Source organism: Sus scrofa, chromosome 1, assembly GCF_000003025.6.
Source record: "Sus scrofa isolate TJ Tabasco breed Duroc chromosome 1, Sscrofa11.1, whole genome shotgun sequence".
Classification (NCBI taxonomy): Eukaryota; Metazoa; Chordata; class Mammalia; order Artiodactyla; family Suidae; genus Sus; species Sus scrofa.
In genome coordinates this window covers 43434059-43446061 of record NC_010443.5, presented here as the reverse complement: position 1 = coordinate 43446061, position 12003 = coordinate 43434059, and the positions used below count along the sequence as shown (strand labels likewise).

Here is a 12003-nt window from a genome sequence, read left to right as displayed (position 1 = left end):
CAAGTCATTTAAGTCCTTCTACCAAATATTTATATTTTTGCTGTATGTAAGAGAAATCTTCCAGCAAAATATGTTGAAATCATTAGGTGCTAATAATATCCCGGCTGATCAAGGCCTTCCATGATTTAAATAAGCATAAAATTTTATCTTCCTATTTTAATGACTGCAACTCAGAACTCAGAAACATCCTATGGAATATGAAAAAAAAAAGAACTTCTTTGTAAATAAAGAGCCCAGTTCTTCACTCCTGGCTGGGAGATCCACTGTGAGCTTATAGGGATCCAATGGATACTCTTTGTGTGCAGAAATAGGCACCTTCCATTCCCTTCCTCCCCCAAGCCCCCACAAAAAAAAAAAAAAAAAAAAAAAAAAAAAAAAAAGGACATGCAAGAGGGGCCTGGAAAGGGAAATATTCTTTTCAAAGAGAAGACAAGACTTTGCTGTTTTTCTCTTTTGTCATAGTCCTTAAAAGTCAGACAGCTTTGGGAGAGGGTGGGAAAAGAACAGGTAATACAGAACAGAGGAAAGAACCAAAGACTTTTGGTGGACACTGTACACAAAGGACAAATCCTAACCAGCTGAGGGCATAGATGGTTTCTCTTCACTCACAGAGGAAAATGCTTCGCAGTTCACTATCTGCACTCCAGCTGATTTAGTAGGAAATCATGGGACTCAAGGAACATGACACACATAAGGCTGTGAGGCTGGCTCAATAATTATTCAGGACTGAGCCCTAATAAGAGTGACATTTTCATGTCACAATACTAACCTTTTGGGAGCCCCCATTGTGGCTCACCGGGTAATGAACCTGACTGGTATCCACGAGGACGCAGGTTCAATCCCTGGCCTCGCTCAGTAAATTAAGGATCTGGTGTTGCCATGAGCTGTGGTGCAGGTCGCAGATGCAGCTTGGATCTGGCATTGCTGTGGCTGTGGTACAGGCTGGCAGTTGCAGCTCCCCTAGCCTGCGAAATTCCTTATGCTGCAGGTGTGACCCTAAAAAGACCAGAAAATAAATAAATAGATGACATTTTGAGGTGCGAAGGACAGAGGCTCTGAGGATCAAACAAGATATAAAACACTCTGACAACTACAAAGTTCTATATAAATTTATGCTGACGTGGAGTTCCTGTTGTGGCCCAGTAGGTTAAGAACCCAACATAGTGTCCATGAGGATGTGGGTTTGATTCCTCACCTCACTGAGTTGGTTAAGGATCTGGTGTTGTTGCAAGTTGCAGTGTAGGTTGCAGATGCGGCTCAGATCTGGTGTTGCTGTGGCTGTGGCGTAGGCCTACAGCTGCAGCTCCAATTCGACCCCTAGCCTGGGAACTTCCACATGCCACAGGAGTGGCCATAAAAAGGAAAAGATAAATAAATTTATGATGAAGTTAGATTGTGACTCTAAGCCAAATTCCTTTTCTGAGTTGTAAAAGTCTTTTTTTCCACCCCCACGGTGACAGTTTAGCAGTTGTCCTTAAATATCATACACATTCTCACAATTTATCAGATGGGATAACTATTATTCTCTTTATACAAACATTAGACTAAAAGGAAGTCACTGTAAAGCAATGAGAGCTTTTAAAATAAAAGTACTTGGAGGCTCCAAGAAGAAGGTATTTAAGAATTTTTTTCTGTAGTAGTACAAAAGGAGACCTAGAAGAAAAGTGCTCATTTATACACTATAATTAAAGTGTCTAGGTGTTCTTTACCTGGTTTCATCTTTCTACCCTGAAACTCAAAAGCACTATTAAGAGACCATCCCAAAGAAGATGAATCAAAAAGTAGAGCCTTCCAAGGACATGCAAATTTTTTCCTTATAATCTTCTTCCTCTACCATGCACTGAGAAGATTTAAAAATAACTTTGCTCCACAAAAGCACCTCTAAGCTCCTTACTCTCTCTGCATAGCTTCAAGGTTGGAGAAAACTTCAATTAGAGAAGAGGTTTCCCCCCACCAGAATGAAAAAAGGAGTGAATTTGTCCTTATTCCTTTAAATTACCCATTTCTCAGTTACCCTTCTAATGAACCTACTTCAGATTGAAACAAAACATTCAGCCCCCAACTCCAATTCTGGGTAAAGACACCAGCTGGAGAAGCCACCACCTGATCCCTGTTCTATAATTACAAGCACTTGAGAACTAAAATATGGTAATATCTGAAAAATTAAGTTTCTTATCTTCCAGTCACTTGATAGGTAAATAATAAATAAATCTGGTTAAACTGCTCTTTTCTGATCTGTAATTCACACATCATAATGATGTGTTGTTTGGTTATGCAACTTAAATATATATAATCAAGATGATGACAACTATGTCCAAACAAGAGTAAAGAAAGCACATGGGATGTGTTAAGAGTTCTCCTATGAATGTAGCACATTAGGTTATATGTGTGTTTTGGGGCTGCACTCAGATTTGTGAGGTTTCTAAATATGCGATTTCTTACACTTTTATAGAATACATTCCTTTAATCTTTATTATTTTTATTAGAATAGTAATAAATAGTAACTAAATTTTTACGCTAGGAAAATTTTGCAATTTTTTGTTCCAAAAATTCTGGTAATAGAAAAAAAAAAAAAAAACAGATGATGGGATTTATGAAAAATTCTACGGATAACTGATTATAAGAATGTAGAAAATTACCTTGGAATAGAAAAATTTACACATTTACACATTTAAATGTTACATTGGGGGTACATATTATTTTTTCTTCATATGTAATATAATCATAAGGTGCTTTCCTTAAAATGATTAATAAATCCTGACACCCAATTTAACTTTTTAAAAAGCATGTATGTTTTATAAACTTAAATACATACCAATCACTACCAAATTTTTATAAAACTAATCACCAGGGAGATTCAAATCAAAATCACAACGAGCTATCACCTCACATCTGTTAGAATGGCTATTATCAAAAAGATAAACAGTAAGTGTTGGCAAGAATGTGGAGAAAAAAGCAACTTTATACACTGTTGGTGGGAATGTAAACTGGCATAGCCACCATGGAAAACAGTATAGAGGTTTCTCAAAAAATTAAAATGAGAACCTATTATATGATCCAGCAACTCCACTTCTGGATATTTAGCTGAAGAAAACAAAAACACAAACTCAAAAAGACACATGCACCCCTATGTTCATTTCAGCATTAGTAACAACAGCCAAGACACAGAAGCAACTTAAGTGTCCATTAACAGATGAATGAAAAAAGAAAATGTGATACAAACACACAATGGAATATCATCCAGCCATAAAAGGAAATCTAGCCATTTGGTGACAACAGGGATGGTAGACCTTGGGAGCATTATGTGAAGTGAAATAAGTCAGAGAAAGACAAATCATGGGCTTTTTGTTTGTTTTTTGTGTGTCTTTTTAGGGCCACACCTGCAGCATATGGAGGGTCCCAGGCTAGGAGTCAAATTGAAGCTGTAGCCACTGGCCTAAACCACAGTCACAGCAATGCCAAATCCGAGCCACCTCTGCAACCTACACCACAGCTCACAGCCATGCTGTGTCCTTGACTCACTGAGTGAGGCCAGGAATCGAACCTGCATCCTCATGGATACTAGTCAGATTTGTTTCCACTGAGCCACGACTGGAACTCCAACAAATCATGTTTTTAGAACAAACACACAGACCAAATTCATATATGCAGAAAATAGACTGGTAGCTGCCAGAGACAGAGGCTAGAGGGTAGGTAAAATGGATAAAAGGTCAAAAGGTACAAACCATCAGTTAAAAAATAAGTCACAGGAATATAATGTATAGCATAGTGGCTACAGTTAATACTGTACTGTACATCTTAAAGTTGCCAAGAATAGATGTTAAAAGTTATTACAAGGAAAAAAAATTGTAGCTATGTATGGTGACAAACATTAACTAGACTTACTGGCTGATTATTTCACAATATATACATATACTGAATCATTATGCTGTATACTTAAAACAAATACAACGCTTTATGTCAATTACACCTCAATTAAAAAAAAGAAAGACAATGAGGACCAGTTTCTTAAGTGACAGGTAGAGAATCATCCAGATTCTGAATCTGATAAAACTAGAAACAAAATTCAAGCCTTCATGCTCCAGGCTAACGTTATAGTACACCAGCTCCTTCATTCCTGTTTCAAGTTTCTTTAGATTGAGGTAGTTTTGCTTTATTTTTATGTCCACTTAACAAATGAGAAGGAAAGTGAAGACCAAGTTAGACATAAGGTTTCAAGTTTTCATGTTAACCAGTCTCAAATAGTTCCTGTTTTGTTTATCAATGCAGTACTTTTAGAGTTTATGACATTTATGTTTATTCCTCTGCAGGGGAAAGGAAATGCAAAACAATCTGTGCCTGCGGACACACTGTCAAGTGCTTGTACTCAGAACATCCACTGGAGGGAAGCAAATACTAGATTTTGCGCCTTACCTGCATTGGTGTTTCACTTTCTTGTCGAAACTCTTCAATTTGCTGCTGTTGCCAGGGAGCTAAACTGTAAGAGTCCTCTGTAGTTCTACCTTCCAAAGGGTTTGTCCGCAACTGTTCCGTAAGCCACATCTGTGTCCTCACAGAAGGCTGAATGGGAACTCCACCTACTGCTTGTTGACCAAGCATTAAATATTTTGGAGGTTCAAAAGCCTCTGAGCTTGTCATAAGGGGCTTGCTTTCAGGTAAGGCACTGTATGTCATGTCTAAGGTCTGTCTCCGAAAAGTAGAGGAAGAAGCTTTAACGTCCTCTTTGCCACAGCTCTCAAATTTATATTTGCTGTCCAGAGTTGATGATCGTGTTTTATTTACTTCCTTGTCCTCTAACTTAAGCATCTCCATACTATCATGTAAGCAGCTAGGTCCAATTGTCCTTAGTTGTGATGTTAAAGCCTTGCCTCTCCCTGTCTTTTCCAAACCACTCCTCGCCTGCTCCGTGTGCACAATGCCACCCTGGCTGCAGTTATCTGGGACAGTGAGCTTGGATAAAGATGACCATTTCCGGAGGGGCCGGAAGTCCTTCATGTCTAGTGAAGAGTCCTGCTCCCCTCTACTGTGGTTTCCCAATGTTTGCATGAGGCTTGTACTCCATTTTGACCCATCTGATGTCAATGACTCCCTATGTTTGGAAAGTGAAGCGCTGGCATTAGACGGCATGACATGGGCAGTAGGAAGAGTAACCAATGATCGACTAGGCTTAAAAGATAATGTGCCACTTGAAGTTGAATGATCTGGAAAGAAACAAGAATGCCAAATTAGCTGTGATTAACAGAAGGAAAAACTAGGCGAAATGCAAAATGCCAAAACAAACATCTTGAATATGATTTCACGGCACAAGTTTTTCAGAAGGACTTTATCAAAATGAGGGACTTATTTTTATTACTTCAGATTTGTCAAAAACAAATCAAACATCCTTCAACCATCACTTTCTAAAAATGGATACATAACAAAATATATGCCCATATTTCCCAAGCTAGAACTCTTGGAGTCTACTTTGATTCCTATCTTTCTCTGATCATCTACTAAACCGCCAAGTTGTAAATGTTTGCCTCCAAAACGATTACATAGCTATTGCCATAGGTCAGGCCTTCACATAATATTATTCTACACATAGGAACAGCTGTGGTGGGCTCTATGGAAGCGCAAAACATAACAAGGGCCTCTACACTCAATGGAGTTACCATCAATGCCAAATGACCATCAAATATGACAAATTAAAATCAAAGGTTATCATTTTTATCATATGATACCTAGAAAGGGCACAGACATTTGAAATAGGGAGAGAGGAGGGGGGTCATGAAAGGCAAATTTTACAGTTTATTCTGTATCTTTCCATACTGTTTGATTCATTCTAGAATATATTTAAATATTACTTGTGAACTCTGATATTGTTTTAAAGAAATAAAGCAATAGAAAAAACAAAGGTTTGAGAAAGTCAAGAAAATGAAAATGAGAAAGAGCCAGGCAAACTTATTCAAAAATAGTTTTGAATGGAATGGAATTCCGGCAGCGCTTTGCACAGAATTTATTCACCTGTAGATGAAAGGGGAAAAAAAAATACAAATGGAGGAATATTAAAAAAAGTATTTATAGTAGACATTTATCATATTACAGTTTCCCATAAGCTTCTGCAGAGCCTTTTCATACTCCAGAAAATTCCCACATTCCAAGTCCAACATCCCAAAATAAACTTTAGACCTTAAATCCCCAAAATACCATGCAACTTTGATACAGACATTCAGAAGCACCTGCACAAAATTTCAGTTTGGAAGTGAGTCCCATGAGAAATGGGCTCAGTGTGGGGGGACACCATTTTTGGCAACAGCAAGGCATGAGCGCCCCACAATGACAGCAGCAGAGATGGCCAAACCAAGTTCTGGCCTGGAAGTGGCAGCATTTTGGCAGCATTGGTGCTTTCCTCCAGTGGGGCAGGAGAAAGAGAGAGTTCTCAGAGGTGACTGAAGCATATAACCTGGAAGGTTCTTTAACCTTAGGGCTGGTTTTCCAGCCTGCCTCAAAAATTGAGTTGACCGAACACCATTAAATAAATTCCTCATGTGTTCAATCATCTAGTCAGCTTCTGGTAATTAAGAACACTAACTGATCCAAGTATGAAGCCAGGAGAATATGGCCTCAAAAGAAGAAAAACAGGAGCTCCTGCTGTGGCGCAATGGGTTAAGAATCTGACTGCAGTGGCTTGGGTTGCTGCAGAGGCACGGGTTCAATCTCCAGCCTAGTGCAGTGGGTTAAAGGATCTGGCATTGCTGCAGCTGTGGTGTATGTCACAACTGCAGCTCAGATTCACTCCCTAGCCCAGGAACTTCCATATGCCACAGGTATGGCCATTAAAAAAAAAAGAGAGAGAGAGAGAAAAGAAGAAAACCAAATTATCCCATTTATCTGCAGTATGCAGTGTCAAGAAAAGTTGCTCAAGATAATTCTTGAAAGGCAGAGTTGTACCAGTCTTGAAATGCTATGCTACAGAAAGAGTTCAACATTCAGCAAGAAATGTTATGTACCAGTTTCCAAACAAAGGAGTAAGTGGCATGATCAAAACTGTTACTTAAGGGAGTTCCCATCGTGGCGCAGTGGTTAACGAATCCGACTAGGAACCATGAGGTTGTGGGTTCGATCCCTGGCCTTGCTCAGTGGGTTAAGGAACCGGCATTGCCGTGAGCTGTGGTGTATGTTGCAGATGTGGCTCGGATCCCGCCTTGCTGTGGCTCTGGCGTAGGCCAGTGGCTACAGCTCTGATTAGACTCCTAGCCTGGGAACCTCCATATGCCGCAGGAGCAGCCCAAGAAATGGCAAAAAGACCAAAAAAAAAAAAACAAAACAAAACAAAAAAACTGTACTTAAGATGATTATTCCAGGAGTTCCCGTCATGGCTCAGTGGTTAACGAATCCGACTAGGAACTATGAGGTTGCGGGTTCAATCCCTGGCCTCTCTCAATGGGTTAAGGATCTGGTGTTGCCATGAGCTGTGGTGTACGTCGCCACAGATCTGGTGTTGCTGTGACTCTGTCATAGGCCGGCAGCTACAGCTCCGATTTGACCCCTAGCCTGGGAACCTCCATATGCCGTGGGAGCGGCCCAAGAAAAAGGCAAAAAGACACACACACACACACACAAAATGATGATTATTCCAGTAACTGCTGAGGACAGATTAAAGCAAAATGATTGGTATCAGGAAGACTGATTAATGGATTATTATGGTAATCAGTAGAGGAAGAAAATAGAGAGGAATATGTTACTGAAGTTCAGTTCTCAATAGAAGTAGGTCAAATGACCCCAAAGAGTCTATGGACTATTTGTATTAACACATTACAGCATTATCTATATCTATATATGTGTTTGTGTTACTATTCCTAAAGGAATATTTGTATTAAAATCATCATAGACTCTTAAAAATATCTTTAATTTTTTAAAAACAACAAAAAATGAGCTTCATATAAAATTTAAAATTTTCCGACTTACCTTTAAAAAATTTGTAAGTAAAAATATAGTGTAAAGTTTAAGAGTAAGTTTTGAAATTAGCATTTTTAGATTCAAATCCTGGCTCTACCACTTAGTACTCACATGTTTTCAAACAAGTTATTTAACCTCCCTGCCATCAGTTACCTCATCCATAAAGTGGCGATGACAACAGTGAAGATTAAATGAAGTAATACATGTATAAAGTACTCAGAATTCCTGGCCCAAAGCAAAATGCCAGTTATTATTACACCACTGAAAAAACTAAATTAAATTATATTTTCAGTATAACAAAGGGCTAAATAGAAGAACTCAAAAAAGAACCTTAAAAACCTAATTTTAAAATAAACAAATCAATAAGCAAATTATCAAACAAGAAATGCAAAAAAAGAATACATGTTTTTAAAGAAAGGATCCCTAACTCACTAAACAGTTAAAGTGCATTCCCTATCATATTCATAAAATTATTAAAGGCTGCTAATACCCTATGATGATAAGAACATAAACTGTTACAGCCTTTGAAAGAAGAGGGGCAATCTATTTGTACACATCAATATTTAGAATATGCAAACATATAAATGAATATATGTACTCATGCATATATGTGCATGTAAGCATATATACATATATTCATGGTCCAAAGAAATGGTCTGGAGGAATATACCCAAAACTTAATAAACCAAGGTAACCTCTACATAGTAGAAAGAGGAGAAAGGGAGAAAGATGTTTTCACATTTTACTTTGTATATACAATGTTTGATTTTAATTTCTTTCCAAAGAGTATAAATTTACCATTTGGCCAAACTGCTGCAAAGATGTTTTCTTTTGTGACCTGAAAGAATGTGAAATATCTCAAAGAACACTGTTACTAAAATATGAATAATATATCAGGTGAGTGTCTCACTTTTGATGTCACAGCTGAAACTTCTGAGACCAGAGATCACCAGTCCTGATTGCTGCTTACATCTGATAATGTAATAAATAAAGGTAGACCTTCCTGACCACCTTTGCTAGCTCCATATTTCCCAAATGAATAGAAAATCAACAACTGATGATAAAAACCAATCCCACTTCAGATCAGTATTTATTCCTACAAATCTGAAAGCTACTGTTCATAGAACATGACACGGAGTATAGAATTTACCCCAGAAGTCACCTATCTGAAGTTCTCAAACTTTAACATACAACAGAATAGCCTAGGATTTGGATTCCTACTACAAAGGATTCTCATGCAGTTAGATGAGAGAGCGTCCAGGAAACATCAAATTTTAATAGGTGATTCTGCTGCTGTATTCACTACAACTCATTCCACGTGGATCTGATTCCAGTTCTGAAGCTCTGAAGCTTAAATATTCAAAGTTCAATCAACACAAGCAGCTGAGTTTCACAGTAAGAACTGATGCATTGTGACATTAAGAACTCATTACTGTCAAAATTAAGGATTAAAGTTTAGTCTATTCATGTACATATGCACATGCATACGCATGCACAAACACAATATGAATAAATATTTAACAGTATAAATATCTGAAAAAAGGACGATTCGATCTTAGAATTATCTTAATCAAAAATAATTAATTTTAACAATTTTAACACTTTAAAAGTGTTATTATACCTAATGAACACAATCAATTAGAAGTAGACACAATGCAATGCCTAATGTATTCTATTATACTACCTAATTGTAGCCACAAAATCCCAATGCAAGTTATTATGATGGCATCCAGCCCATATCTAAGAACAGTGAAATCTGAAACCAGCAGAAGGTAGTCCTTTTAAAAAGCCCAGAGTACAGGGCTTAGAGCACTCACACAGAGCAAGAGCTAACGGTTTCAGATAGATACCAGTTTAAAGGGAAAACTATAAGAAGAGGACATCACTGTAACCTGATAATGTAAGTGACTTTAATATTTAAGGTAACAATGTTCGGAATTCTGAACAAAAGCCCCAACCTTCTGTTTCACTGTCATGTTATTCTTATCTGGCAATAGATACCATATTGATTTCTATCTTTTCATGTATATAGGGATAGTCTCTCAGCTCTATCCTTCTTATAGTAAAAAGGAATTAATTTTTTTTAAAAAAACACAACTTCTAGATCTATATTATAACAATAAATCATGAGTTTTTACAATTAAAAAAGTAATCAGGAAACTATACAACCCTATAGCCAAATACTCTGATTTAAAATGTAACAGCGTAGGAGTTCCCTGGTGGTTCAGTGGGTTAAGGATCCAATGTTGTCACTGCTGTGGCACAGGTTCGATTCCTGGCCCAGGAACTTCCAAATGCTGTGGGCACAGCCTAATTAATTAATTAAATGTAATATCTTAACATACTTATCAATCAATGTAAAACATAAGTATTTTATATTTTAATAAAAATATTAACCCTAACACAAAGGCAATAATTAAGTTATACACAAAACCTTGACTCTTTTCCCTTCCTAATGTCATGATCATACATAATATAGGGGAAAAAAAATTTACACATTTAATTCCTTTTTTTTTTCTTTTTAAAAAATGAATATTTTCAGAGTTCCCACCATGGCTCAGCGGAAATGAATCTGATTAGTATCCATGAGGATGTAGGTTCGATCCCTGGCCTTGCTCAGTAGGCTAAGGATCTGGTGTTGCTGTGAGCTATGGTGCGGCAGATGCGGCTTGGATCTGGCATTGCTGTGGCTGTGGTGTAGGTGAGAGGCTACAGCTCTGATTCAACCCCTAGCCTGGGAACCTCCATATGCCATGGGTGTGGCCTTAAAAATACAAAAAAAAAAAAAAAAAAAAAAAAAAAGAACAATTCTAAGTATCCCCAATATTTTTGGGTAATTTTTAAAAATAGTCTAAACTACACTGTTATAGGAAAAAAGCTATATAGAGAATGTCAACAATAACTCAGGCAATTTTCTAGGAATGTATTACATACAAGGCACTGTGCTAAGTATAAAAGACAATGCAAATATATTATTCACAATAATATAAATATAGCCCTTCTCCTAAAGGTTTATAATTTCACCAATACATAAACACAGCTTAAGAACAGGAATAAAGTTTATCATAAGGAAACCACAAAACACCAGACAAGAAGAAGCAAGCCAGAGAAAAAAGGCAGATTATCCATTTAAAAAACAAAACAAAACAAAACAAAAAAAAACCTCTCAGAATGATAGCTACCCTCTTGACAGCAATAATGGAATCCAGAACACAGTGAAGTAATATTATCTTCAAAGGGTTCAGAGTAATAATTGGCACCCAAGAACTGTTTGGAAAGGTAAGCTATCTTTCAAAATTGAAGGGAAAATAGGAGTTCCCGTCGGAGCTCAGTGGTTAACGAATCCGACTAGGAACCATGAGGTTTTGGGTTCAATCCCTGGCCTTGCTCAGTAGGTTAAGCATCCAGTGTTGCCGTGAGCTGTGGTGTAGGAACTGTGGTGTAGGTCGCAGACATGGCTCAGATCCAGCATTGCTGTGTCAGCAGCGTTGCTGTGGCCCTGGTGTAGGCTGGCGGCTGCAGCTCCAGTTAAAGCCGTAGCCTAGGAATCTCCATATGCCCTGGGTGCAGCCCTAGAAAAGACAAAAAAATTTAAAAATAAAACAAAATTGAAGGGAAAATATATTTTCTGCTTATCAAAAATAGAGCTTATCTGGGAGTTCCTGTCCTGGAGCAGTGGTTAACAAATCCGACTAGGAATCATGAAGTTGCGGGTTTTATCCGTGACCTCACTCAGTGGGTTAAGGATCTGGCATTGCCACCATTGTGTGTGGTGTAGGTCACAGACTCGGCTCAGATCTGGTGTTGCTGTTGCTGTGGCTGTGACATAGTCTGAGAGCTACAGCTCCGATTAGACCCCTAGCCTGGGAACCTCCATATGCCCTGGGTGCAGCCCTAGAAAAAGACAAAAAAAAAAAAAAAAAAAAAAAGAGCTTATCACAAACAAACTCACTAGTACAACTAAAATTCTAGTTTCTTTCATTAAAGAAAATGAGTCCTTTTTAGCAACATGGATGGACCTAGAAACTATCATGCTAAGTGAAGTCAGCCATACAATGAGACACC

General features: G+C 37.8%; 1 protein-coding gene across 1 annotated transcript in view; it reads right to left on the bottom strand.

The window, feature by feature from the left end:
• CEP85L (centrosomal protein 85 like) overlaps window positions 1–12003 on the bottom strand; it is a 172206-nt gene that overhangs the window by 118774 nt on the left and 41429 nt on the right. Inside the window, 1 exon segment of the mRNA XM_003121248.5 lies at window positions 4414–5201. Coding sequence (XP_003121296.3) covers window positions 4414–5201 — 788 coding nt within the window.